Here is a 27,985-nt window from a genome sequence, read left to right as displayed (position 1 = left end):
AATTAATGATTATATGGATAAAGTTCACTGTCTGTAAACAAATATATTAAAAAAGAGCACGTCTTTTTTTGTGATATAAAGTGCAGTTATGTTTCCATATTATATACAATATGTCAGCATCGGGGGGGGTTGTAAGGACTATGAAACTAACGTTTGATTATAAGATAAAATTCTCTGAAAAAGTATACACCTACATATTACAAAAAAGGGCTTGAGAGTTCATTTACCAAACGAGGACCAGCTTCCCACCACGTTAATTCAGCTAACGAGAGCGTGCAGGTCTCGGGATAAATCAGGAGAGCGGCACCAACCCCCCCTTTGTGAAGGGAAACTTGCACTTCCCAGAGTTCACACCTTCCCCTCGCCAACCCCAACCTTGCACAGAGGGAGGAAACCAAAGGACAAGAGCTTGGGTGTAGCTGGAGTTTGGGGGGTTGGGGGGAATCAAATATACACGACTTTATGTACAGCTCTGACCCCGGGGCGCTCCCGACGTCCAGCGGCGCCGTCCCTCTGCTCAGGACCGGGAGAGGGGTTCTGCTTCGGTGGGGACACAAAGACCGGGCCAAAAGCATCCTTGTCAGCAGCGTGTGGGACGTGTGGCTACGGGGAAGGAGGAGCCCTGGCTCAGGAAGGCCGGCTCTAGGAGTGGGGAGCGCGGCAGGAGCGGCAGCAGGCTTTGCTGTAGTACCAGTGGCTGCACAGGTTCACCTTGATGGCCAAGGCACAGTTGGTTCCTGCCTGGTCCTGGCAGCTGTCGTCTGGGTGGGGAGAGAAAACACAAGGCTTGGCATGGAAAAGGCAAAGGAAATAAACAATTGGGAGCTCACGAGGTCATTTTGGCCCCTACACAGCTCTAAACACCACGGGGTGAGCAATGTCATCCCAGCTGTGGCTGCCACCTCCCTGATGGCTGGCAGAGCTGGAAAACACCATGGAGCTTCTCCAAAAATATCACTGTCAACCTGGGCAAAAGCACGAGCAGGTTGTTCTGTTCCTTCACATCTGGCCTGGCTTGGGGAGTCTCATTTGGTCCCAGCCCTGAAGCTCAATCTCTTTGCTGTAAAACAGAAGTGCCCAGGGATTGCTGGAGCCACCAAGGCACTGAGTTGTCCCCAGTTCAGGGGCCTCCCCTGACAGGGCACAGGGTGGCTCTAACATATTCACAATTTCAAACACAAAGAGGGTAGAAATTCCCCAATTCCCTTGAGAAAGGGATGGGGATCCAGCAGTGTCACAGTCAGAGTTAGGGGCAAGGAGATGCTGGAGACAGGGATGAGGCCAGAGGCTGCTTTAACACTCTCCCAGCTCCATTTAATGAAATATTTTGCTTCAAACCCACAGGATTTATACTTTTATATATATATATATATATATTTCTTAAAATCCATAGGATGCATAAAACCAGGCTGCTCCCAGGGCAAGGTGGCCACGAGGCAACTCCCAAGCTCCATGCCCCATCCCAGATCCCAAGGGAATGGGCAGCCGAGAGCACCCAGAGCTGAGCCAGGAGCTGGCCCCCAAATCTGTCTCCCATTTTCATGCTTTTCTCCCACACTGTCCTTATTCCCAAATCCTATTAAAGGATTAGAACCGCGTGTTTGTTAAAGATCACAGGGACTCTGAGCCAGCAGACGAGTCAGATAACGAGATAGTTACAAATCCCACAGGATTTGTAACCTGAAGACCAAAAATCATTAAAATAATGGCACAGATGGAACTTCCTCAGCTCGAGCTGGAATCTTACAGAAGCAGCACCCAAATCAGCGCTGCAAAGGCCCCTTTTATCTTCAGGTCAGAGCATGTTTCTCCTGAGCTCTGCCCTTAATTTATCTCCAGAAAGAGCTGGTGCACAGCCCCCCATCACTTGGGCACAGAGCTGCCCCCATACATCCTCCCTGGGATGATTATCCAAATGGGGGCAGTGGAAGATAAGATGCTGGCGGTGCTGTTTGGAGGGATCCAGGGAAAATCAAGGCCGTGGGGCAGTGGGGCTCACCTGGGGGCTCCGTGGGGCAGGGCTGCAGGTCACAGGTCTGTTTGCCCACCGGCTTCACCAGCGGGTCACAGCCCCGCACGATGTCCTTGCCTTGGTAGCACTTCACATCCCGCATCCTCACGCCGATCCCACAGGTTTTTGTGCACTGGGGGACAGAGAGAGGGGGTGAGGCAAGACCCTGCCATCCCAGGGGACTGTGCTGAGCCAGAACCTGCTTGCTGGGGGTGTTAGGGCAGGAGGAGAACTCGTCCCCTGGCTGAATGTCACATCTCAGTGCCACACCGCTGTCCCCGTGCTCTGTCTTTGCTGCCAGCACCATCAACTTCTGCCCAGGGATAGGTGGATGTGGCCCCATCCCCTGGCACTGACATCCTCCCTCCTCCTGCTGCCCTTCACAAGGGACCACAAATGAGCTGGCCCAGTCCAGGGGATGCTCTGTAGGACCAGGGTGGCCATGGAACCCCCCAGAGCACCTCTGGAGTGGGGTTGTGGGGTCTCTGTGCATCCGCTGTGGGTTTGTGGAGCTGCTGCTGGGCCCAGCCCTCAGTGCCTGCTGCCCTTTGGATGCCTCGTGGAGCTGGGATTACAGCAGGGCTGCTTTGGATAATTATAGGCTGTGGTGATGGTTTGCCAGACTAAACACAACGAGGCTCCTGGAGCTCGGATCAGGGAGGCTGCATCCAGCAGGGCTTGCAGGAAGCCCACGCTCACTGGGCTTGGCCCCTTGGCCACCGAACCCCGGCTGCCTTTTGGGTTGTGCAGGGTGCTGGGGCAACCCATGCTCTCACAGCATCCCCAAATTCTGCATCCCCCGGGCAGCCACCCTGTGGGCTCCATGCACACCCCCAGCCACACTCCCAACAGTGCCACCGGGGAAAAAATAAAGAAAATAAATAAAGCTACAGCTGGCCCCAAACACCCCAATCCTATTCTCCCTGGGCACAGCCAGTCCCAGCAGCACCATGGCAGGGCAGGATCTCTGCTCTGAGCTGCCAGTGCAGCAAAAACCCGCGGGGTGCTCCCTCAGGAGCCAGGCCCTGCAGAGATTCACCCATCTCCTGGGGGATTCTGCAGGCAGCGTGACCCTTGGTACAAAGGGACGGGGCACCACACCCTTGGGGCTCCCTCCCCGCTCACCTCGGACCAGGGGGTCGTGTACCACTTGAAGCAGGGCCGCTCGAAGCACGTGCTCTCCTCCACGGGCTTCTTGGCCACGTCACAGTCGGCGGCGTTGCGGGTCTTGATCTTGCCATTGACAATCTCCAGGCAGAGCACGATCCTCTTCTTCACACCCCGGCCACACGTCGTGTTGCACTGCGGGGTCACGAGCAGGGTGAGACCTGCACACCCCATGCCGACCCCGCTGAGGGCACCCCAAAGCACGGGGGCTGCACTTACCCGCTCCCAGTCCTGCGCCAGCCAGTGCGAGGGGCAGTTCTTGTCCCCGCAGGGGTGGATGGCCAGGGGCTTGGTGTCCAGGTTGCACTGGGACTCGGGCACCACGCGCCCGTCGCTGGTTTTGCAGTACACGTGCCGGATCATCCTGCCCTGCCCGCAGCCGCCGCTGCACTGCAACCACAGCGGGCACTCAGCGGCGGGGAGGCACCGGGGAGCCAGCCCTGACCCATCCCACAGCGGGGACAGAGCCCCCACAGGGCTCTGCTGCCTTCCCACACCCGCCTTCCCCAGATTTCAGGGGGGTTTTTGCGGCTTGGCTTAAAACAAGCACAGGGAAGCTCAGCGGATCCTTCCCGCAGCCACCAGAGATTCCATCATCACGGAATCACTGAATGGTTTGGGTTGGGAGGGGCCTTAAAGATCACCTTGTTCCAACTCCCTGCCATGGGCAGGGACACCTTCCCCTATCCCAGGTTGCTCCAAGCCCCATCCAGCCTGGCCTTGGACACTTCCAGGGATGGGACATCCACAGTTTCTCTGGGCACCCTGTACCAGGGCCACAGCCCCGACACCCAGCATCTCTCAGGGCAGGCAGAAGGGGAAGCAGCACGGGCAGGGAACCCCAGGGTGGCTCCCAAAGAGGCAAAGGGGACCAAGGAAGTGGCTGCAAATATTCAGGCCCAGTGCCCGGAGCAGCTCCCCGGCGCTTCCATGGCCGCTCTTGCAGAGACTCTCGGTGTTTCCTAGCACTGCTGCTGCCATGGAAACTGCTTATTTTTAGCTGATGTGAATGTATCAAAACCTGGGTAAAAATAGCTTGGGATGGAGGGGGTCTCTGGAGCAGAATTGTGCAGGAAGGGAGAAAACCAGGGGGAGGGAAAACAAAAGAAAAAAGAGCAAAAGAGAATAGAAAATAAGGAGGAAAGAAAAATAGGGAAAGGGAGGAAAGGAGAAAGGAGAAAAGGTAAAGGAGGGAAAGGGAAAAGAGAAAGGGGAAAATAAAAAAAGGGAAAAGAGTTAAAAGGTTCAATTTCTGGGCACGGAGCATCAGCATTGCCAAGGAATGCTGTGCAGCAGACAGACAAGAGGATTTTGACACCCACCAAGGCCCTCAGCCAGGTCTCTCAGGGTTTAACCCCTCCTATACCACATCCCCACAGGGCAGGAGCCTCAAGGACAGCCCGGGGAAGCAACAGGATCCATTGGGATGCTGGATCACCCCGAGGGTGGCCAGTCGGGGTGACTCAGGTGCCAGCAGAGGTGACACGGGGAGAAGCCAAAGCAGTGGAATTATTTTGGAGGTCAGCTCCCAGCACAGGCTGCCTGCGGGTTTGTTGGAGCTGAGAGCTGCCTGGGATGATGAGCCCAACCCCAAACCCCCCGCCCCCGTGCCAGGGACAAGCCAGCCTGTGGTGGGGCACGACGGCCACTGATGTGGCCACCGCGGGGTCTCACCGGTCCCCAGTCGGACACTGTCCACTGCCGGTCACACGGTGGCCCCGTGCAGTTCTTCTCGGCCAGGGGCCGGGCGCTGGCATCGCAGAGCTTCTCCTCCTCCGAGCAGCGGATGTCCCTGGTCACCACGCTCCGCTCCCCGCAGCGGGCCGAGCACTGCCGGGAGGGGACAGGGGACAGCGTCAGCCGGGAGGGGACTGGGGACAGCTGCGAGCTGCTGGCTTCGGGGCTGGTTTTTGCACATTTTAACATAAAACTCTAAAAGCACGCACTGCAAATGCACAAATGACTCTTCCCCAAACCCCCGGAGCAGCTGGAGGTGCGGGAGGGCTGCGTCGTGCCCCGGTGCTCTCCGACAGGTGATGCCAGAGGATGGAAACTCCAGGAATGCCTGCTCGGAGCTGAGCAGTTTTAGCTGTCACTTAGAGACGGGGTGAGATCTCCCTCGCCTCCTTCCCAGGAGCAGCCAGCTCCTTTCCACCTCTTCGGAGAATGTTTTCCCCCCACCCCAACCGCACAACCGAGATTTTTATGCTGTGGATAAATTTGGCACCGCGCAGCCCAGTGACATTATTTAGAACTGGATTTGAGTTACTACAGTCTCACATACACATTACATTTGCTCCATGCATAACGTAAAGCAGGGAAAAGTGTCAACAGAGCTGGGCCCAGACGCACCGTGCCGAGATGTTAATCCTCAGAGCCCTGAAATGCGCTTTTTTTAATGCCTATTTCCCCAGCCAACTTGGCACCCCACCTCTGATGGGATCCAAAGGAGATTAGCTTTGCTGCTGGCTAAGAACAATCCACTCCAGCACTGTCTCAAGCAATCTGTCCCTGACAAATGCTGGAGGAGAGTACAGATTTCTGTAAAATGAACCACTCCAGCTTGCTACGCCGGACAAAATAACGCTCCAGCACGTGCTCGGGGAGCTCCTCTCTACCAGCTGGGAAAGTCAAAACATCCTGCACCACCAGAGAATGCACCAGCCCCTCCGTCAGCTCCAGGGAAATGATGCACACCAGCTTGCAGGGGAATGGAGACATTTAAATTATGACTAAGAAGAGTTTTTGGGAGCTTCCCAGGAGGAAGAGTCATATTCCTCGTGATGCAAACCATGGGGCAGGTTGGCACCCACGGAGAGCTCATCTGCTCTTGCTTAGAGGAGGTCTGTGCTTGATTTGGGAAGAGGCACCCCAAGGAAGCAGCACTGGTTTGGTTGTTTCCATGGGTTTGTGTTTGGAAGGGATGTGCTGGAGCACTGTCCATGCCTGGAAAGGGATTCCGGGGCACAAACTCTTTCCACAGGTTTTCCCAAGCAAACCAATGAGCTGGAACAGGGGCAGCACTGTGTCAAACCATCTCCCAGCAGCTTTGGGGACTGGCTTAAGGCACAGCTAGGAGAAGGTTTCATTCTGCTTGTGGTGCAGAGGAGTTGGAGGTGAGGAAGGGACATTTATAGTAATGTAATTCATGTGTGAGTTGGGATCGCCTTCCTGGCACGCTGGGTTTGAAGAGGCTGCCAAGGAAGTTGAGCTGGGAGGATGTGAGCCGTGGGCTCCTGCCCTACCTGTGAGTGACCAATGGCAGTGGCCTCCTATCCTAAACAGGAGCCACGGCTTCATTTTAGGGAGAAAAATACTGATGCACACTGATCCACAGGCAGGGACTGCAATCAGCGTGTCCTGACAGGCCAATGGCTACGGATGGCTATGGATGAGGATAAATCAGCAAAGGGAGAAGCCCAGGCACAGCTGGCAACCCTCAGCATTATCCAGCCAGCAGGACTCACCTCGGACCACTCGGACATCTCCCACTGGGGCCCGCAGGCTGGGTTCTTGCAGACCTTGCGCTCGTCGGGCCGGGCGATGTCGGCGGACTCGCACAGGTCGCTGTACACGGAGCTGTCGAAGCCCGGCGAGATCATCTTCCAGCAGCGCACGATGCGGAACTGGTACCCCTCCCCGCAGGTCCGGGAGCACTCGCTCCAGCTGCTCGTCTCCCACCTGTGCAGGGAACAGAGGCCATCACCCGGCTGCAGCATCCCACGGGACAGTGCCAGCTCCTGCACTTTGGCCTCAACAACCCTGCAGCGCTACAGGCTGCGGGCAGAGTGGCTGGACAGCGGCCAGGCAGAAAGGCACCTGGGGGTGCTGGTTGACAGCAGGCTGGACATGAGCCAGCAGTGTGCCCAGGTGGCCAAGGAGGCCAATGGCACCTGGTCTGGATCAGGAATAGTGTGGCCAGCAGGGGCAGGGAAGTCATTCTTTCCCTGTACTCGGCACTGGTGAGGCCACACCTCGAGTGCTGTGTCCAGTTCTGGGCCCCCCAGTTCAGGAAGGACGTTGAGATGCTCGAACGCATCCAGAGGAGGGCAACAAGGCTGGTGGGGGGCTTGGAACACAAGAATGGCTGAGGGAGCTGGGGTTGTTCAGCCTGGATAAAAGGAGGCTCAGGGGTGACCTTATCACTCTCTACAACTCCCTGAAAGGTGGCTGTAGCCAGGGGGGGTCGATCTCTTCTCCCAGGCAGCAGTGACAGGACAAGAGGACACAGTCTTAAGCTGCACCAGGGGAAGTTTAGGTCAGACATCAGGAAAAATTCTTCACTGGAAGAGCAATTGGGCACTGGAATTGTCTGCCCAGGGAGGGGGTAGAGTCACCATCCCTGGACGTGTTTGAAAAAAGCCTGGATGTGGCCCTCAGTGCCGTGGTTTAGTTGATGAGGAGGTGTTGGGTCATAGGTTGGACTTGGTGATCTCAAAGGTCTTTTCCAGCCTCGTTCATTCTGTGATTCTGTGATTCTGTGAAAACCCTGCCTGTGCCTGGCTGCAGGGAGATGCTGCAGTGAGTGAGCTGCCAACACACGAGAGCTTTTCCCAAGGGGTGGGAAGCAACAGCATATGTTGGGCTCACCCTGCAGACCCCAGCTCGTGCCTGCAGCTGAAACCAGCTTGTCAGGAGGAAGGGTGGCACGGCAGGGCCTGGCCCAGTGTCCTCGGTGACAAGTGAGCGTTTGTCACCGCGGGCTCTGCCTGCACATTTCTCCATCAGGCTTTTTGCCCATGTTTGACCTCTCCTTATTGCCTGCTCAGCTGAATTAGGGAGAGGACACAGCATCCATCACCCTGCAGATGCCAGCAATAATGTCACACAGAGCTGCCTGAGCCCTGGTGGGACACACGTTCATGTCCCACCATCAGTCTGGCTCTGCTGAGCACATCTGACAGGCTGGAAGAGCTGGGATCTGCTCCAAGCACTGCCTGTCCTTTACTGTCCCCTGCCACCTCTGTCCTGACAAGAGAGGAGCAGCTCGCAATCCAAGGAAAAATCATAAAAGGTCAAGTTTTGTGCAGCACGGCAACATTACAGCAATTCAAGAATGAGCTAAAAATCGGAATGGATCAGAATTCCCAGCTCCTCTGGATGTGGGCAGCCCCCAGGTCCCCACTGCTGCCGTTCTCCGAGCAGGAGAGCCCCAGCCCCGGCTGCCCCCAGGCCTCACACCCCATGTGGGGCTCCAGGCACAACAAGCAGCCGTAGGGAGATGTCACACATTTGGAGATGTCACCTAAATTCATCCCACAAAATTAACATTTTCTCTTTCCTAGGAAAGTGTTGCCAGCCCAAGCATCTTCCTGCCTGCCCAAGTGCTGGTGGCTACCCCATGAGTTCCCAGTGCTGCCCAGCTGCAGTCACTGGTAAATCAGAGAGCAGCTCCTCACAGCACAAGCCCCTGGAGCTGGAACAGCCCAGCCAGAAGGAGGGACAGCTTTAGGACAGACTAATTGGAGAATCTAAGCACGAAAAGTACCCAAATGCTTGTTCTAAAAAATGACAGCAAACAGAGCTCCCAGTGCCTGTGGTGCCCAGGGTGGGTGTGTTCCCTGCAGCATTCACCTCCCTGTGCTTCTCTTGCCTCAGCTGCAGCCTGCCCTGGCTCTCAGCCCTGACATGAGAGTTTCCAGGAGATCTTCTACTCCATGTCCTACCTGTCCTCCTTCACAGTCACCCAAGCACTCTCCAGGAGCCATCCCTGGTCCCTGGCATCACTGGGCTCTTGCTTTGCTCTGTTCACACCACTCCAGGACATGGATCCCTGGATTTACTCCTCCCTTTACTCCTCCCATAGTCTGACACCATCACAGTCGTGGAATAGAGTACCCTGGGGTGGAAGGGACCCACAGGGATCATCGAGTCCAGCTCCTGGCCCTGCACAGACACCCCAAAAACCCCACCCTGGGCCTGGGAGCATTGTCCAAATGCTCCTGGAGCTCTGGCAGCCTTGGGGCTGTGCCCGTTCCCTGGGCAGCCTGGGCAGTGCCCAGCACCCTCTGGGCGAAGAACCTTTCCCTGATATCCACCCTAAACCTCCCTGACACAGCTCCAGCCATTCCCTGGGTCCTGACATTGGTCACTGGAGAGAAGAGATCGGTGCTGCCCCTCCATGACCCCTTGTGAGGAACCTGTAGGGTGCAATGAGGTCTCTCCTCAGCCTCCTCCAGGCTGAACAAGCCAAGTGACCTCAGCTGCTCTTTGTATGGCCCCTCTCCACCCTTCACCACCTTCACAGCCTTTCTGTATCACTTTCTTCTATGCTAGCACCCAAAATTTCACAGAGGACTTGAGGAGAGGCTGCTCCAGCACAGACCAGAGCGGAACAATCCCCTCCTTCTGCCAGACAGGGGTCTGTCCTGCCTGTGACCTGCAAACTTCCAACCTCCACAGCAGCAGTGGAGTTGTCCAGAGCTGGACAGCCTGGCTCCGGACAGCCTGGCTCTGGACAGCCTGGCTCCAGACTGTGGTCACTGTTTGGATCAGAAGGAAGACTTTCCAAAGGACTTCCAGCACAAGTTCCCCTCCGCACCAGCTCTTGCCCCAACACAAGTAAACCTCAGTGATGTTTGGGATGCTGAAGGGATCCCAGGGCTGGATTTGTGGCACAGTTTGCAAGCCCAGCCACTCCACCCAGTTCTCACACATTCTCCCTGTGCCAGGCAGGGCAGGATGATCCTGCACTGCTCGAAGCTGGACTTGCTGGGAGCCCCAGGTGCCAACTCTGCCAGGATTTATGGAAATTTTAAGCTGGCAGCTTGAGCTGAAGCACTCAGGAGGAAATTCTTGCTGCATCCCAGATGGAGCTAAGGGAGGAGGGATGGGGGTGCTGTGGGCCATCCCTGCTGCCCCCCCAAATCCACACCAACCCTCCCCTGAAGACATCCAGCACAGAGAAAGCACAGAGATTCCAGGAGTGCCCTGGTGTGGCGGTACCTTGGTTGGCACTCTCTCCCAGCACAGAACTCATGGATGGGCTCGGGCCGGGTCATGGCATCACAGTACGTATCGTCCACCTCGATCCCATCATAGCGAACACACATCGCATATGTGGACATCACTCCTGGGGTCAGAGAGAACACACACACACAGCAGGACGCTTGGTGAGTTGGACATCCAAACTGGGTTGGTTTTTTTTTTTGGTTTTTCTGTTTTTAGCTGCATTTCTCAAAACTTCCTCCCGCTGGAAAGCGGCGAGCTGGGCTTTCTGTCCCGCGGGATGGCTGCTGCTGGGAGGGGAGGATCACACTGGCCACCCCGCCAATCTGAGCAGTGTGGTTGAGTTTGGCCAGCTCAGAGGAGGGCATGGCCACCCCTGCCAGGGCTTGCCACCAAAACCAATAAATGACTAACACATTTTTATAGGAAATACTCAGGGCCACGAGTCTGCTCGGCAGCTCCCACCCTGCCAGGCTTGTGGGTGGAGGCGACAGCAAACGGCCCCCAACCCCCTCCATCCCCCCACCCTCCCTGTGCTTTGCACCCCCTTTGCACCAGGTGCTCCCCAGGGGCATCCAGAACTCCGGGCCAAGGCAGGGATCCTGGAGGTTTGGCAAGGAAGGCCCTGCCCCTCCTGCTCCCCCTCCAAGGCAGCGGCAGCCGGTGTCGTCAGAGCGAGACCTTTTCCCCCGCAGCCTCCCGTGCCAGAGTAAATGTTGGGAAGTCCATTCTGGGACCTGGCTGGGGACCAGGAGGCTGCTCTGGCTGCAGGTAACAAGAATTGCAGCTCTGGGGAACATATGGTTTACATGAAACTAAAAAAAGATCTACAGCTCTTGACATGGCCTTGCCTCTCTGCGATATGTCAGTGAGAAAAGGCAGTGAGGAAGGAGAAATTTGAGTTAAACCTCTCCTGGCTTGCTGCAAACCAGGGCAGAGCAGGCTGGCGCAGCCAAGGGAGAAATTTGTTTCAGAGGGGATCAAAGAAGTCAAAAATGTCCCAGAACACGTGGATGACAGGATCTTGGTGAAAGGGGCAGCTCACAAAGCTCCTGCTGCAGGCATGAGGCTGCTGGACAAGAGCAAATGCTTAAAATGTAAAATCCTCGCATTTGATCTTTTAAGAGATGTCCCTGAGATTGTAAACTCCTCTCTCCCCCTCCTTTCCCTCTTTTTAATTCCAGAAGCACTGCAGGATCTGGATAATTTCAGGGGCAGCACAGACAAGTGCATGACCCAGACGCCTGATTCATCCCAGGGGATGGGCAGGGGCCAGGACCCCCTAACCAAAGGGTGAGGGAGGAGATCAGGTGCCTTGAAGCTTTTCAGGGAGCAAAAAAGGGAGGAATTTCTGCAAAAAGAGGGAATTTCTGCCTGAAGAATAGAGGCTCAGTTTTGATATCCCTGGCATCTCTGTCCCTGTTCCAGATTTACACCCTCGCAGCCAAGCTCAGGCTCCAGGGTTGAAGGAGTGGGAGAAACAAAACACAATCAAAAAGCCAAATGCTATTGTGTTTCCTGCCAGAGCTGAACAATCTTCCAAATTTCCCTCTGCAGGGAAGCAGCTGAGCTGTTCAAACCCCTTGAAGCTGTCAAAGAGGTGAGGAAGGGGGAAAAAAAAAGGAGGCTCAGCACAGCTTTGGGGATCCTGGGGACACAAAGTGATGGGAAGTGAAGGCAGCGCTCAGAGCTTCCCAAAGGGAGGGTGTTTTGAGGGATGATGGACAAGCTGGGCACCAACTCCTGGTCCTCAACACACTTGAGAGGTCGGTGGGCTTTGCATGCTCAGCCCCCAGCTCCTCTCCCCACCCCGGGCACAGCAGAGCTGGGGTTGTGCTAAAGCAGAGATCACGAGATCCCCTAAACATCAGCAGGTCCTTCCCATCCCTAACAGACATAAAATGGACTCACACACCAGGTGGTTTCAGCAGGCTGTGCAGAATTTGGCTGCTTCTTATAACTACCTGTGGTGCATGTAGAGCTGCAGGGTTCATGGGAGGAAAGCTTCCACCTGTACATGTCAGCAGCACTCACACCTTGGCCCTTTCTTAACAACTTCAATCTGTTTCTAGCGATAAGCAGACAGAAAAAAAAAAAAAAAAAAAAAAAGAAAAGAAAGAAACAAAACAAAACAAAACAAAACAAGAAAAAGGCATTTACAAGGCGAGCGGTGACAGCCCACGACAGACACACACATCTGGCTGCAGTTCGGTTGGGTTCGGGTTTGGGAGGGGATGTGCTCGGTTTGGCTTTGGTTGGGTTTGGTTGTTCTGATTTTTTGGGAGGTTCGTTTGTTTGAATCAATTTTTAATTTTTTTGAGTTTCACAACATACCTGTCCTGAGCCCCAAGTAGAATCCCCAGCCCGGTTAGAGGCAGAGCTTCCACTGTCTAGAAATAGAGAGAATGGGATAAAAATACCCACAAGTAGAAACAGTTCAGAATTTAACAAAGTTTGCATTTTCTGCTCAAATACACCTGGCCCTCGGCACACAGTGACTAAAGGTGCAGTATCTCCTCCCCTGTGTCTCCAGGGCTGGGCAAACCCACTCGTGCTGCTCAGTGCAGCACAGATTTTGGCTACTCCAATCTCCAAAAGCCAGCACGTGGCACTGGAGTTTCAGAGCTCGCCCCTCAAAGCCCACTGATTTTGCCATTCTGGTTTTGGTCTGATTTATTTCTCTTGATGTCGGGTGGGGAATTTGCATCTCTCAGATCCACGCTGTGCTCAAACACAAAATGCCACGGGGAGAGGAGTAACAGAGTCAGCCTGGTGTGAGAAAAAGCATTCATCCAACCAAGAATTGCAGCTGCTCCCCGTGCTGGGAGGGGGTCACACCTCAGGGATACTGCACCTTTACAACAAAAGGCTTCGGTTCTGTTCTCATACCTTTGTCCAAACCCTCGAAACAGCTACACTGGAATAGTGCACAAGGTTGTATCCTCACATCCAGTTGTCTCTGGCCTGGCAGGATATGCAGCTTGTATGATTTCTAGGCAGCAGAAGCTCTGAAATTGCCTTATTTAGTTGTTTGTAAGAAAAAGTTGAGGTCCAGCCTATCAAATCAACCTTTAAAAGGACACTGTTGAGAATCCAGCCGTTTCCTTTCCGACCCACCCTCCTTCCACCGCCAGCACTGAGCCTCCAGAAGGATTAAAAACAACAACAATCTCATTTTCCCTGTTGATTTTGCCTCTGTCAGTTTGGCAAATGGTCGCTTCCTGCACTTGAAATGGAATTGAAATGAATGTGACTATTTTTTTCTTTTTTTTTTTTTTGGTGGAAAAATAACAACCTCAGCTCACTATAAATAGTGTTTTATCTGCCACAGCAGCTCTGCCTGGGGACCCTCAGCAGCTCCTGATCCCTGCCGTGTGCCACCAGCTGCCACCCGGCCAGGAGAGGGCTCACAAATGACAATTGTCATTAAAACATAGCCAATATCTGCTTTTTGTACTTTAATTCGCCTGGAAATATAACCCAGATCCTCCAGTCTATCCCCTGCTTTCAGAGGCACCAAGTAAACACCAAGTTATCCTGTGACCAGGACTCCTCTCCCTTGAAAAGGAGAAAAATCTTCAAAATAAGCTTTATCCCACGTCTGAGGACAGTAAATCTTTCAACAGTGTCCCTTTAATGTATGTGATCCTGAATAAAGAGCTTCTATGCATAACAAGGTCCCAGGGACAAGACCTTTCCAGAGGAATCAGATGTTTGGGCACAGGGCAGCGTCCAGCTCATTTCCAGCAAAGACAAAACTGTCACTTTGTTCTCCTCTAAATGCAGCCCATTGTCCAACAAAACTGGGGGCATTTTCCCTTTTTAAAAAAAATTTTATTTTTCCTCTTTACTAGGAGCTAAATAATAAAGTCACGCATTTGCTTCCCTGCCTGAGCTTTTGATCTGCTTCTCAAGCAAGAAACAGCACCAAAAATGAGCACCAGTCCCCGACCCCTAACTGAGGTCTGGGCTGCCCCTTTTCCCAAAACAGTTCCCATAGTAGAGGAATAACCCTGACAAACGCAGGCAAACACCACAGATCAACACCCACAGTCCCTGGCTCCCATTTCTGCGTTTTATTTCAGTTTTTATTTCTAAGTAAAGGGGCAAACTCATGGCTCCTGTTGCAGGCTCAGCCCTGGCTGCACACTGGGATGAAGGATGGAGAGTGCCTGGATCTGTCCCAGCACACCCCAGAAAGGTTTTTAGCTGCTCCAGGAGAGGAAAAACATCACAAGAGCCACTCACCCACCCCAGTTTGTTTTCAGAGAGGAAATAGGACACCCCACACTGGTGTAAGGTGCTCCTGGAACTGGGTGCCTCCACCCACACTATAACAGTTCAGTAAGAAATAAACTCCTCCACCTCTAACCAGCACTGTCCCACATGGACAGACTGGCTCCAAAGAGCTGAGCTTCCCTTGCCTGTTCACTGACAGGGAATGAAAATGAACAAAAAGCCACAATCCATCCCAAACTGATCTTGGGAAGGATTTGGGAGGTCTCAAGTCCAAGCTCCTGCCCCCAGAACTAGGCTGATCCCAATAACAAACTGGGCCCACAGGACCTTGGCCTTTCCCAAGGATGGGAATCCCTCACTCTGCCCCACACCAGGACAAGAGATATTCCTTGTGTCCCATCCCTGTTTCCTCCAGCAGAGTTCTGGCTGTCCCCTCCAGCTCCCTCCCTCCTGATGGGACAGCTCCAGTGCCCAGAGCCCCAGCCCAGGGCACACCAAACCCCACATTCCCCTGTCAGTATGGGCTTTATCCCACCGTGCTGGTGCCAGCAGGAGCGTTAATCCTGACCTCAGGGGGCTGAGCTGCAGCTCCTCATCCCTCCTTCCCACCCAGGAGATACAGGTCAGTGATCAGTGTTACAACAGCAGCTGGGCTTGATAAATAAACTAAAAGCAAATAAAGGCCTGGGGACAACCAGGATGTCCTGACACATCCCACCCCACCCTCTGGAAGTCAGGTGCAAGTTGTTTTGTTGCCTTCTTCTCTTCCTCTCTCTTTTTTTTTTTTTTGTCTCCAAACAGAAGCACCCCAACTGCTCCCAGTCTGCCTGCGCTGGCTTTTCAGCCTCCCACCAGCAAAGGATGGAGCCAGAAAGGACCTGAGCATCTCTCAGACTTTTTGCTAGTGCAAAACTAGTTTGGAAATCAATGTTTTGATCTGAAAAGTTCGTGTTTTGTTCCAGAGAGAGCGAGGGGCAAGAAGAGGGGACACTGTAGAACAAAACCAAGGGAAGCACAGGTGGAAAAGGATGTCAGTGCTGGGTGTCATTCCTGAAGGAGTTTAAATCACTGTTATCAATGGATGGGCAGCCAGGGACACTGCAAGGAGCTTTTAGGCATCCAAAAAAGCTGCACTGGAGCCACCAAAAGTTATTTTGTGATTGCCCTGTAAGAGCCAAGCTGCTCCAAGGTCTAAAGCTCCCTGTATTCCCAGGAGGTAGGAAAGCACTGCCCCCATTTCACAGCTGCTGGGGTAGAGCTTTGGGGTACAGGGTGGCAGCTGAGGGAGTGTGATGGGGCCTGGGGGAGCCCCAAGGGGCAGGGCAGTGCCTTTGTTGCCCCAGGGTAGGGTAAGGGGAGCTGAAGGCGCTGCCCTCTCCGTCAGAGGACGGATGAAATGCTTGCTTTGGCAGCTGAAGGCAGCACTCCCACGCCAAGCCACGAGGAGAGATGACAGAGTCAAGCCCTTGGCAACGTTTTCATGTTCTTATCATTGAGAAGTTTGTTGATCCATTTGGCTGCATGGCCATTTTCTTTAGCATGAGTGTCTTTAGCATAACGTAGTGGCAGTTGTGGGTAAATCCAGTTGACTCTAACCTGAGGGAGCATCTGCTCAGGGCTTTGCATCTCCTCAAGCTCAGCACCTTATCCCGTGTTTTACAGATCCAGGAGGAGGCTGACAGGGGGCTGGGGTGCCGTGGGGCTGCACAATGGGACCCAAATCCACAGCCTGGCTCTGGGACCTGGATGCTCCCAAGGCCCCAGTGTCAGCTCAAGCTGCCCAGGGAGTGCTCTCGTGTGTGGCTGACCATGAAGGAGGACTACTTGGAGACTAATTGGAGGGCTAATTTTTAGGCTAGACATTAAGAAACAATTCTTCACTGGAAGAGCAATTGGGCATTGGAATTGTCTGCCCAGGGAGGGGGTGGAGTCACCATCCCTGGATGTGTTTGAAAAAAGCCTGGCTGTGGCCCTCAGTGCCATGGTTTAGGTGATGAGGAGGTGTTGAGTCATAGGTTGGACATGATGATCTCAAAAGTCTTTTCCAACCTTTTTCATTCTGTGATTCTGTGATTGCTGCTCTGAGCACTGGCCCCATCTCAGTCCCCATGGGCCCACACTGGGAATGAGTTCCAGGCTGGGAATCAAGGCTGCTCCTCAGAGAGCCCTGGGACATCTCAAAGGGGATAGATACAGGCTGGGGGATCAGCACTGTCCCAAGACTTCCTTCCATCCTCCCCCAGAACAAAACCTGCTGCTAAATCTATATTAAGCCTTTCTTTACCTCCCCACTCCCATTCAAACCAGCCATCTAAAGGAGTCCTGAAGTGATGGTCCCAGTATCAGTCACTGAGCTGCTCCTGCAGAGCTTTGGATATTGCTGCCCAAGCCGTGACTCCCTGCGCTGCTTCTGCAGCTGCTGAGGCAACAAACCCAGGCAGTTCCTGCAGGACCTACAGTGGAGCTCCCAGTGTCCTGCTCTGCCTCTCCAGCAGCTCCCGGGCAGGGCCGTGCCTGGGAGCTGCTGGAAGCATATTCCTGCCATCCCAAGTGAGGAGGATCGTGGGTGGCACTCAACAGGGTGGGTGAAAAGGGGCCAGGACCAACTTCTGCTGCATCAGAACTCGGAGGAAGGGGCTGGGGAATGGGAGCAGGACATCAAGAGAAGGCAGAAGGAAGAGGATTCTTTATGGCCATGGCTCTGACAAGCTGTGACAGCAGAGAGCAAGGCCTCAGCTGACAAATATCAGCTTGGACTTCCCAACCGAGGCCCACCAAGGGTGACATCGAGTTTTCCTCTTGCTTAAATGCTCTCCTGACTTTCTGCTCCCAAACCTCTGGCCCTTCCTTCCAAATTAACTCCCAACAGAGAGTTTTCACCATCCCACCCCCGACTTACCTCCTGCTTCCAAAGAAATGGAAACAGTGCATGGAGCATAGGGCTATTACGGGTCGAGAACAGCAATAAATTGGATTTACTGTAATTAAAGGCACGTCTCCTACCTTGCTTTGTGGGTTCTGTTCCCTTGAGGGCTGCTCATGGTGACGGTGGCGTTTGAAAACGGTGTCTCTGCAGAGGTGTTGGTGGCTTTGCCGTTGCTCAGCTCCATGTAGGTGCTGTTGACCGAGTAGGTCATGAGGCCATCGGTGTCCTCGTAGTCCACGTAGAGGCTGTCGATGGGTGACCCCACCGAGTTGATCGGGTCTCCCTGGGCGAAGATGCTGTTCATGGTCATGTTGAGCACCAGCTCCTTGGAGTCCGAGGTCTTGTCCAGCAGCTTGTCCGTGATGGCGTTCTCCAGAAGGAATTCCCTGGAGGTGAGCCTGGGCTCCAGGTCTCTGTCGTCATGGTCTGTCTGGTAAGTAGACCTGGTTACGTTTGAATCTAGATTGGAGCCAACAGGGGGGAAACCACAGTGACAACCACAAAATGCATCAAGGCTGGGAGGGAAAAGCAGCCCGGAGCAGCGGGGACACGCCGGAGCCTGAGCAGCCACACGGGGGGCAAGAGGCAGGGGTTGGCTTCTGGGGAGGGGGAATCTCATGGGGTTCTCAAGGGTGTGCAGCTTTGGGAGGGCTTATCCCGCTATGGTGTGGCCAGAGGGGAGCTCAGCACCCGCCAGCACTGCCCAAAGCAATAGCAGAGGTGAAAGGAAGGTGCCCTCCTCGCCCCACAGCCCATGCAGCCATGCTGGGAAAGCACTCCAGGCACTTTGGGGGTGGGGTGCCCAAGGGACTCGAATGGGAAGGAGTTGCTGGGGGCTTTGGAGGAGTGGGAGGTGATGGGAGATGTTGTGACAGGGAGTTTTGTGCACCCAGGGCTCCCTCCTGTCCTTGGCATGAGGCAAAGCACAGCAGGGCACCAGCGGGGAGCTCTCACCCGGTGTCCACCCCCCGCACGCCCCCACCAGAAACCAGAATCTGAAGGGCAAAGAGGATTTGTGAGCAGAGATGTTTTAAAGAACTTTCAGAGGTTTCCAAAACACAAACCAGCAGAACCACCAGAGGTAGAAACAGAGCGTTTCTCAACAAGAGCTCTGAGAAGCAGAACAGTGAGGCCCAAGTCTCCTCCTTACCTTGGGGTTGTTTGCCCTTCAGTTTTGGCTCACAGTCAATTGTTTCTGCTCTTTCATAGACCTCATTGGTTTCCTGACCTTTGCTCAAGTTTAAATCTTCCTCCGTGTCCTGCCTTCCAAACACCTGGTTCTCCAAGTCTATCCTTTCCCTGGAGATTTTCCCAAAATAGGTTGCATTGTGCTGGATAAAGCCCAATGGCACGTCTCCATCGAACTCCCGGCTCTCTTCGCTCTCCGACTCGGAGAAGGTGTAGTAGATGGGCTGCAGATTTTTTGAGTGTGGCTTCCTCAGGAGAGTGTATTCAAACGTGATGGATGGGTTCTTGCCATTTTGATTCCAGACCTAGCAAAGAAATGAAGCTCTTAGCGGGTGCAGGGAATTCGTGGCACGCAAGGCACGGGATTCATCTTGGACCTGACAGTTGGGGAGCATCTATTTTGCTATTTCCAGTCTGTTTTCCTTCACAGTGCCAACTTCTTCCTGCTGGAGCCCAGCACCACTTTCCAAGGGTTGTTTGGCAGTGCTGCAGTGGGGATTAACCCCAGCTCAGGAGCCACAGGTCACACTTTGTCCTCAGCCACTGAGTGACCAGAGGCTTGGGGGAGCCAATTCACAAGTCCCCTGACTATCACGTGCAAAGCCACTTTTTGTGGCTTTATGAGGAGCACACCCTCCCCTGCAGCTCCTACATCCCACTGGGGCTGGGGACTCCCAGCTGAGACAACCTCATAGTGGTCTAAAGCTTTTTAAGCACCCAAGCAACCATCCTTTCCCCTTCCAGAAGAGCCTGGGGCTAACATGGAAGATGTTGGGAGCTGGGCTCTGGCTGGCTGCCCAGAAGAAAATTAAGGGCCTTTTCTCCAAATACCTGGTTTTATGCAGTTTTCTTTCAAGAAAGAATTGGGGTTAAAGTTTTATGCACTTGTCTAAGCTCTCTGGCCCAGTTTCTTATTTTTGCTTTTCCTGCCAGGTAACTTGGATAAAAATGCCAAGGAATAGAAGAGAAATCCCCTCACAGTGCCTGAGGCATCTTCTCCCTGCAGAGAGGAGTTACCAAGCCCACGTTCACCACTCAGAGCCCTGCCTAAATCTGAGTGCACTGACACAAGTAAAATAGGGTTAGGTGAGGAACTGGGAAGAGTCACTCCCCTCCTCATGTGAAACCATGGCAGGATTCTGCTCCCAAGCTCACCCCTCCCTCAATCCGAGGTGGATTTTCTCTTTCCCATCACCCCCAGGCTTGGGAACATGAGAAGTCAAAGCTCACCATTATGTTCAGCCCTTGGTTCGTGGGTCCCTGGGCAACAATGTACTCGATCCCGGTCTCGTACACATCCATGGGCCGGCGGTACTTGAACACCGTGCCTGCAATGTTGAAGTTCTTTGGACTGTCAACTTTATAGTTCCCGTTGAAGAAATAGTACCCGGCTTCATCAGCCACAGCTTCAAAGGAGAGAGAACAGTCAGTGCTGTCACATGCAGGAGCAAAGCTCTGGATGCTGCCCCTGTTTCGTTCAGGGGGTAAAATCAGAGTGTCACAGGAGTAAAACAAGGGATTCTCCTACGTGACAATGCCCTGGTCACCTGTTTGCAGCACACACCATGTGAGGACGTGCCCAGAGTTCTGGGCCGCGAGTCCCTCCACACTGCAAACTCCTGGGTATGGGGCTCACACTCGCCCCTGGCTCCTGTCACCCTTTGGGCACCAGCCCAGCATGGACATTGAACAGTCCCAGCTCTGCAGAGAGCCAAGGGCAGGAGCTGCCTCCTTGGGAGCTGATGCCCCCTGAGCCAGCAGTGGCCCAAGACAGGTCGCCCAGAGCTAGCCCAGGAACTGTTCACCACATCAAGCCTTTTTCATTCATAGAATCATCCTAGAATGGTTTGCATTGGAAGGGACCTTCGAGCTCCTCTCATTCCTGCCATGGGCAGGGACACCTTCCACTGGACCAGGCTGCTCAAAACCCCATCCAACCCAGCCTTGAACACTTCCAGCGACGGGGCAGCCACCTTTCAGAGGCCACAAGCCTCTGAGGCAGCAAACGTGCTTTTCTTTGGCAAGTCTGGATTTTTCCACACTGCCCCTGAGCAGCTCTGTCACCTCCCCTGTGAGATGGGTGGTGTGGTCACCAACACTTCAGCGAGGCCACACATAGGTCACATTCCCTTGGTGCTGTTGTCATTGCACATTCCCCAAGCGAGGGAATGCCAAGGGGATCACGAGAGAGGTGAAGTCACTTGTGATCCAGCACCAGGGTGTATGTCACACCCCACTGAAATCCCAATAATATTCACCAACATTTTCTGCATTAAAGCAATCAAAATGTTGACAAAAACAGCCCAGGTGCTCAGACTGCAGAGAGGAGCAACACCCTGGCTTGGACACCACGGTTGGATTTACATTGCCTACGGATTTAGCTCATGTCTGCAACAAATGGACTCGATGATCCTTGTGGGTCCCTTCCAACTCAGGATATTCTGTGATTCTATGACAAAACTACATCCAGCTCTGCATTGGAAAAAGCATTAACCAGCATAGGCATGCATCCTAGGGAAGTACCAAGAGGTTATACACACCCAGAACATCTGCAGACTTTTTCCGTTCCACTATCTGGATATCCCTCGCTCCGGCGGGAATGTGCGTTACCAGGGAATAGCCTACGGGAAACTACGGATTAATGAAAGGATCTTTGGAACCAGAGATCTGAGAGAAGCACTGCTCAGGCAGAGCTGCAACCTATCAAACACGCTGGCCTGGACCCACACTTTTAATGAGCTATGGATTAAAAAACCCCAACCCTTCGTGTTTTGGTCTGCAAACAGGAGCTTATCGGTGATGGAAGAGAAAAATGTGTGAATTGTGTCCTGGTTTACAGAGGGAAAACACATACGAGGGGGGAAAGGATTCAATCCTTACATGCACGAATATCCTGTTTATCTAAATTGGTGTAAGAAAATACATCTGCAGATGGTTTTATTAGCTAGAGGAGCTGCTCTGTGGTTCAGTATTGATCCCTGCGTTCGCCAGCGTTCCCAAAACCCCAGCGGGAGCTGACAGCTGGTTCCTCCTCTGACTCCCCTTTGCTTAGCACCAGGCAAGGGATGGGACAGGACAAGCCCTCCCACAGCACTGAAGTTCCTGCAGTTTGCTCCATCTCAGAGAGCATTAATCATAATTCCTGAATTAGATTGTTATATTTAGGACATGTAGGTTCTGCTGCTTTACATCACGCCAATTTTTGAAATCCTGGTCTTGCAAGATATTGTTGCTTCCTGTTATTACAAATAGTTTATTTCTAGTTTTACTGGGTCATGAGTGTCCTGTTTTTGGCTAAATGACTAAAAAAGACTAAAATAGATACCAGCCTCTTGCATAACCCTTTTGCACCACTCATCATCAGAGACCTCTGGTTTCTGACAAGCACCACGCAAATTTCCTGTTTTGGTTTTTTTTTTTTTTAAAGAAGGTTTTCTCTGCCCAGATTCACAAGTGGCATTAACACACATAGAACACGTGGGAAAAGCTGAAGCTGGGCAGCTGGTAAGAGCTGAAAGCAATTTCCCAAAAAAAAAAAGAGTCCATTTTAAACCCAGCCCTCTCAGCTAAAGCCCTTGGTCCCCAAAGCCTTACCAAGATGAGAATTTCCTTTCCGGTAACTGCCGGTTACGTGGGTGCAGCTGCTCCCATCTCCTTGGCAAACTCCACATTTATCCAAGGTGTGGGTGGAAAAGAGAATGCCATCACATCCAATGGGCTAAAAAATGCACAGACAGAGCACTGAGGGTCAGGCAAACGTCGCACCCACTGCGATTCTCTGAATGCTACTAACAATATTTTTGCTATAATGTTTAACAACCTCACATTTTCCAGACACGCAAACCCCTCGGAAATCTGTGTATTTGCAGGATGTTCCATCCCTGGCCTGAACCATTAACTGTCTCTGGCCATCCACGGTGGTGCAATGAAGGTCACAGGGCTTGCTAGAAATGTGAACATAGTCATCTAAGGGGAAAGGATATAAAGAGAGATTCAAAAACAGCAGAAACACCACAACTTTCATCCTACCCAAACCAGTGAATCTCTGCCAAGCTAAACAACAACAGCACCAGCACAACTGCAGAGCAGTGAGAGTTCAGAAGTTGCCATCTCCTGTGTTTCGGGCTAGACGGGAGATGGCACTAGGACAGTGTGACAGCCTTGGCACAGCCTGGCAGGAAGAGATGCCCCAGGGATGCCAGGGGCATCACCAGCACCAGCCCAGGACAGGCACTGAGGCAGCAGCACTGCTTTGTGCAAGGACTTGCAGTGTGATATATGTCCCCCACACAGCAACGTGCATGTTCACAGAGCAACGGGAGTTAAATTAACAGATGCGTTTTTGGAAATACTCGTGTAAGACTACATTCAAAACCGTAGCAACTTAGAGCCTTTTATAATCTCTAACTCTTCCATAAACATTCACCCGAGATGGACTTAATTCACCCTTTGCTTTCTGCAGACAACAGCTGGCTGGCAGCACCCACCAGCCCAGTAATCCCACATCTTATAATATCCACAGGAAGCAAATGACAAATGCATATTTGCATCAGGAACCCGATGCCATGTGTTTGTCTCCACCAACTCCTGAGCAACCAGAGACCCCCTGGCCTGCACGCCCAAGCAAGGCAGCATCAGTGTCAAAACATTCTGCTGCAAATCCCCCAGGAGCCACACGAACGCCTGCTCGAACACAAAACAATTCCCTGCAGCATCTCTGGTGAGTCAGCTTGAACAGCAAATGTGCTTAAGGAAATTGTCACCTTAGAGGGACAAAAGCCACCAAGGAGAAATAGCTCGTGGACCAAGTTCTACCTCGTTGTCCCTGCCAAGGCTGGCGAGCCAGGGGCTTGGTACACAGGGAAAGTGATTTGATGAAGATAATTGTTCCTAGGTGTGTACAGAGACCCCTAAAATACAGTTGCAGTAGATCCCATCTCTATTCTTCGGCACCCGAATGTGAATCTGAAGAACCAGAGCTCAGGAGCCTGCCCAGGAGAAGGATCCTGGGTTCCCAGTAACTCTAAAGCTTGGCCTGGTTTGTGTTTAATGCTTGATTTTGATGGGAGTTCAGTGCCTGAAAGTTCAATAAAATCTCAGTCTTTGAGTCCCAAGTTGTTTCTGCAGTTCTTGCTCACCCCAGATGACCAAAGTGACTGACTGCATCTCGGTGACATTTGACAGAGCACACAGAGGGCGTGGGAGAGACAAATGTCACCGAAAACAGCACAGCCAGCAAAGGCCCCAGCTCAAAGGACACTTGTCTGGGTGAGCCCGACTGTCCCTGCCAGCACAGCCCATCACCCCTGCTCTCACATCCTCCTGCAGCCTCTGGTCCCCGGGAGCTGTGACCAACACAGGCTACAGACATGAACTCATGTTGTTATTTAATTTTCAAGCTACCCCGCAGGTTCAACGAGCCTTTGAACTCAGGAGACAGCTGATTGTGCCTCCGAAACACCACTTTAAAACAGCAGAGGAGGAGCCTTCCTGCAGGCTGTAGCATCATAACTATCAAAATATTTGGCTGAGCATTATGAAACACACAAAGAATGTCTTGTTACCAGGATATAAAGGTTTCCATTGATACGTTCTGCCATTATACACATGGGAGTTAAATGATGAACACTGCTCCTCTCGAAAGCTCCTTCCGTTCACAGGGCACTCCTAGAATGGGATACATTAACATCCTGACGGAAACAAAGTGCGGGAAAGGTTTCTGGCACATCACCACCAGCTGCAAGGAGTGTTTCCATCACCTTCCCCAGCCAGGGCCACATCCTCCTCCTCCTCCTCTTCCTCCCCCCACTGCAGGAACCCCCGGGGAAATGTTGCCAGAGACACTCTCTGGTTTTATGGCCCCCAGCACAGGCAAAAGGCTCAAAGCCCAGACACTGCTGATGGGCACCAAAGAAGGGAACTCCCAGCTGCTTGGAGGGGCAACAGGGTGACAACTACAGGACAAGGGGTGCCCCCTCTCCAAGGGACCCAGAAATGCCATCCATGACTTTCCACACCGGGTGTTCCCGACAAGACAAAGGATATCCTTACTTGGACTTTGCAGAGCTGGTATCTTTTGGATGTTCCAGTGCAAGTTTTATTAGCCAGCCCACTCACTGACTTCCTTCTGAATAAAGACATGATGGTTAGACAGGGGGCAGAAATCATTTCCCCTTGTTTAAATAGATTTACTCTCTGCCTCTGTAAGGTCAGTGTCCACACAGCAGATGCACAGAGAGATCGATCAGACTCCCTGGAGCTGGCAGCAAAGGCCTCTGTGGCTTTGTTCCCTGCATCATCAACTGTTCCAGGAGGTATCATGGGATGAGGGCCTGGGCACAAGGTTTACAAAGTGGCTTTTGGCAACTGCAGCGCCCAGAGAGGGCAGAGCCAAGCACAAAGCAGATGGAATCACCAACCAGCCCTGCACCAGGGGGTCCTCACTGCTGTGCCCCAAAGCCTTGAGAACGGCCTCAGTCTGTGTCTGCTGCCCCTCTGCCCTAATCCCTGCTGGAGAAACTGCAGGGCCAGCACTGGAATTCCTCAGCTGGTTTCTCCTGGCAGGGATGCCCAAAGCTCAGGGAATCACCTCCTGCCCAAGCAGGCTTTGCCACACGCCTTTCCATCAGTGCTTCTCTCCGAGTGATGACCTTTTGGGTCAGCCAGCTGCAGACCCCCCTCCCCAGCCCGTGGGTGCTGTACCTCTGCCTCAGGCAGTGCCTCTCCTGGGATTTGACACCTCCCCCACAGGTCCTGGTGCACGCCGTCCACTTGGTCCACTCTCCCCACCAGTAAGCAGTGACATCTGACCCCTCCTCCAGGCTGTTGGACGTCTGTGTCAGGTCCTGCTCGGAGCACGGGGGAGGAAAGAGGAGCAGGAGTCACATCCAAACCTCAGAGCCTGTGGCAGGACACTGAGGGCACTCCCCCCTCCCAGCCTGCCCCACTCGACCCGGGCATTGCCTTCTCCAGCTGAGGTCAAGCCTGAGGTTTCCATCCCTGCATTCTTGCAATTGTGTTTTCATTACAAAATTGGAATGAAGTGGCAATATTTGGGATTCCTCAGGAAAGGAAATTCTCATTGTTTCGCTCAGTTGGCAAAACTGAGTTCCCAAACAACCCTAAACTCTCCAAGACTTTTGGTGCTCTCTGAGTTTTGCTCCACAGAGAGTTCAGGGAGCTGGAGAGACAGCTGCAGCCGAAAGCTCCACTGGAAGCTACAGCAAACCCTTGCAAAACCCCTCTGCAGCAGGAGAGCCCGTCAGTGGGTGCCAGGGGGTGCCAGCAAGCTGGAGGAGCCCGTGTGCTCTCTTTGCAAGCACAGGTTTGTCACTTCAGGAGGGTCCCTGACACCCCCACCTCCCACCCCATATTGTGACCATGCATCAGAGGGCAAAGGAACTGCAGATGTTGCATGCAAAGCAAATGAAAGCTCCAGGCACTGCAGGGAGTGAGAAGTGATGCTCACCCAAGAGCAGGGCATGGCTTTCAGAGTCCTTGAAATGCTCGGTGAGTGCTCTGAGCCATGGACGGCACAACTTAGCTTAAACCCAGACTAAAGAGTTGAGGCAAACCGTAAGCCCTCACAATTTTTGGAGACCTGGTGCATGCACTGAGCAGCTCTGCAAGCCCAGGGGGTTCCCATCCCAGATGCCAGAGCATTTTAAAGCCCAGAGACCCCCCCAAAACGTGATACCATTACCTGAGCTATGACAAAGACAACGTTGCCCACAAGAAGAAGGGCCAGGGTGCCTTTCAGCTGCAACTGAGCACTGAGGGAGATGCTGCTCCACCTCCACTTGGATGTCTTCATCCTAGAAAGCAACCAAACACTGCACTGAGCACAGCTCCCACCCAGCCCCATGACCAGCAGCAGGGGCTGCTTTGCCTGGGTTCCACAGCTCCTGCCTGCTCCAGCATTCCCGCTCAGCTCGGTGACACCGACCACCAATGACTGCAGGGGCTTGAGCCTGGAGTTTTATTGAATTAATAGAAGCATCAACATGGTACAGGTTCACTTCCCAGCTCGGTTTTGATCTGTCAAACCACAACTTTGCACTGGTTTGCAGTGGCTGCACCTGACACCGCTCCAAGCCTGTCTTGGAAGAGAGCCTGGCTCACACCGAAGCGCTGCACAGTGAGTAACCAGAAGTGTTCCTGGATCTATAAAAGCAGTGCATTTAAATATCCCCATTTACAGGACTGCTCCTGGAAGAATGACATGAAAGGCTTCAAAAACAAAAAAATGCAATTAACAGCCGTTATTTCTCCTTTTTTCATTTATTCCACTCCAATTCCCCTCGGTTCCCAGGGAGAAGAATTTTCTTATAGAAAAGACACGACCCACAATTAAAGAGCAGAAATTAGGTATCCCAAGTGTCAGCCTTTCATCTCTTTCTCCATCTGCCTCATGAAAGAGAATAACCCAGAATGGCATTTTCTTAAATAAAACCCAGCTCAAAACCACAATACGTTTTATTGTGAACCTCCCTGCAAGAGCCAGAAAGGAGCAGGTTTCAGGAAATCATGCTTCCAGGCAATCAAAGCAGCCCATGTCCGTAAGAAAAAGAAAGAAAAAATATCCTCCCCTAAGCTAATTTCCCTTGAAAAGCAGCTAGACAGTATCTTCGGGAAGCAGGGGGGTGGGAGAGGTGCTGCTCCTGGGGAGAAAGGGCAGGACTGCAGACCTGCAATATAAAGAGCTTCTTTCCTACCCGATTTTTTGGGGTTTTTTTTGGTTTGTTTTTTTTTTTTTTTTTTTTTTTTTCCCCTCACTGCAAAGGTTTTTGTAGCGGTTTTGAAATCACAGAATTGCCGACAATACCAACCCTGCTTTGCTGCCTGGCTTAGAAAAATTACCAGAGGGCTTCCAGGTCCCCAAATCCGCTCTGTAATCGCCCTGGGGGAGAGGTCCAGCATGCTAAAGAGACTTTCCAAGAGGCAGATCCATTGATTAATGGGAGCCCGGAGCGCTTGGCCGGGGATCCCGCGGACAGGTGGCTGAGCCTTGCCTTACACTTGGTTCTCATTAAGGCTCCCAGACACTCCTGACTCGAAGCCAATACCAGAGCGCGCTCGGAGTTTATCCTACAGGCGCTCGGGGCTGCGTGGTTAAATGTAGGAGGAAAATTGAGGGAGGGGGCAGGGATGTCGCCGAGCAGCATCGCGGAGCCGGTACCGGGGCAGCCCCGCACGGGCGGCGGGAGGGCGATGCGGGGCGGGGATGCGGAGCCGGGATGCGGGGCTCCATCGCCGCGGGGCGGGCAGCGGGGAAGGGTCCGGCGGGACGCGACCCCCGCGGGGCCGGGATGGGACGGACAGGACGGGACAGGGTGGGACAGGACGGGACGGGACGGGACAGGACGGGACGGGCCGTACCTGGCGGCGGCGGGGCCGGGCAGGACGATGCTCCGGGGCCGGGCGGGAGCGGCGGCGGCGCGGAGCGGAGCAGCGGCGGCCCCAGACGCTCCCTCCCTCCTTCTCCCTCTCCGACTTCAAAGGGCAGC

General features: G+C 53.2%; 1 protein-coding gene across 4 annotated transcripts; it reads right to left on the bottom strand.

Annotated features, from left to right (window-relative positions):
• Position 1: 1 nt before the first annotated feature.
• ADAMTSL2 (ADAMTS like 2) lies at positions 2–27,982 on the bottom strand. Of its 4 annotated transcripts, none has more exons than XM_069031920.1 (19): positions 27,858–27,982; positions 26,182–26,293; positions 25,182–25,324; positions 24,531–24,606; positions 24,044–24,146; positions 22,300–22,445; positions 22,074–22,197; positions 21,020–21,100; positions 19,710–19,885; positions 18,442–18,784; positions 17,369–17,750; positions 12,091–12,194; positions 10,124–10,250; positions 6,646–6,859; positions 4,853–5,008; positions 3,398–3,568; positions 3,137–3,313; positions 2,000–2,144; positions 2–761 (listed from the first exon to the last, which is right to left on the bottom strand). In XM_069031920.1, the coding sequence occupies exons 2-19, from the start codon at positions 26,290–26,292 to the stop codon at positions 643–645; spliced, it is 2,898 nt and encodes a 965-aa protein (XP_068888021.1). In that variant the 5' UTR covers position 26,293; positions 27,858–27,982; the 3' UTR covers positions 2–642. The 4 variants fall into 4 exon arrangements, with proteins under 4 accessions (XP_068888021.1, XP_068888022.1, XP_068888024.1 ...); XM_069031921.1 differs by having other exon boundaries at positions 18,520–18,784; XM_069031922.1 differs by lacking the exons at positions 2–761; positions 2,000–2,144 and having other exon boundaries at positions 3,143–3,313; positions 3,398–3,563.
• Positions 27,983–27,985: the final 3 nt, after the last annotated feature.

The sequence above is a fragment of the Aphelocoma coerulescens genome, chromosome 17, assembly GCF_041296385.1.
Source record: "Aphelocoma coerulescens isolate FSJ_1873_10779 chromosome 17, UR_Acoe_1.0, whole genome shotgun sequence".
NCBI lineage: Eukaryota > Metazoa > Chordata > Aves > Passeriformes > Corvidae > Aphelocoma > Aphelocoma coerulescens.
This window is presented reverse-complemented; position numbering and strand designations above follow the sequence as displayed.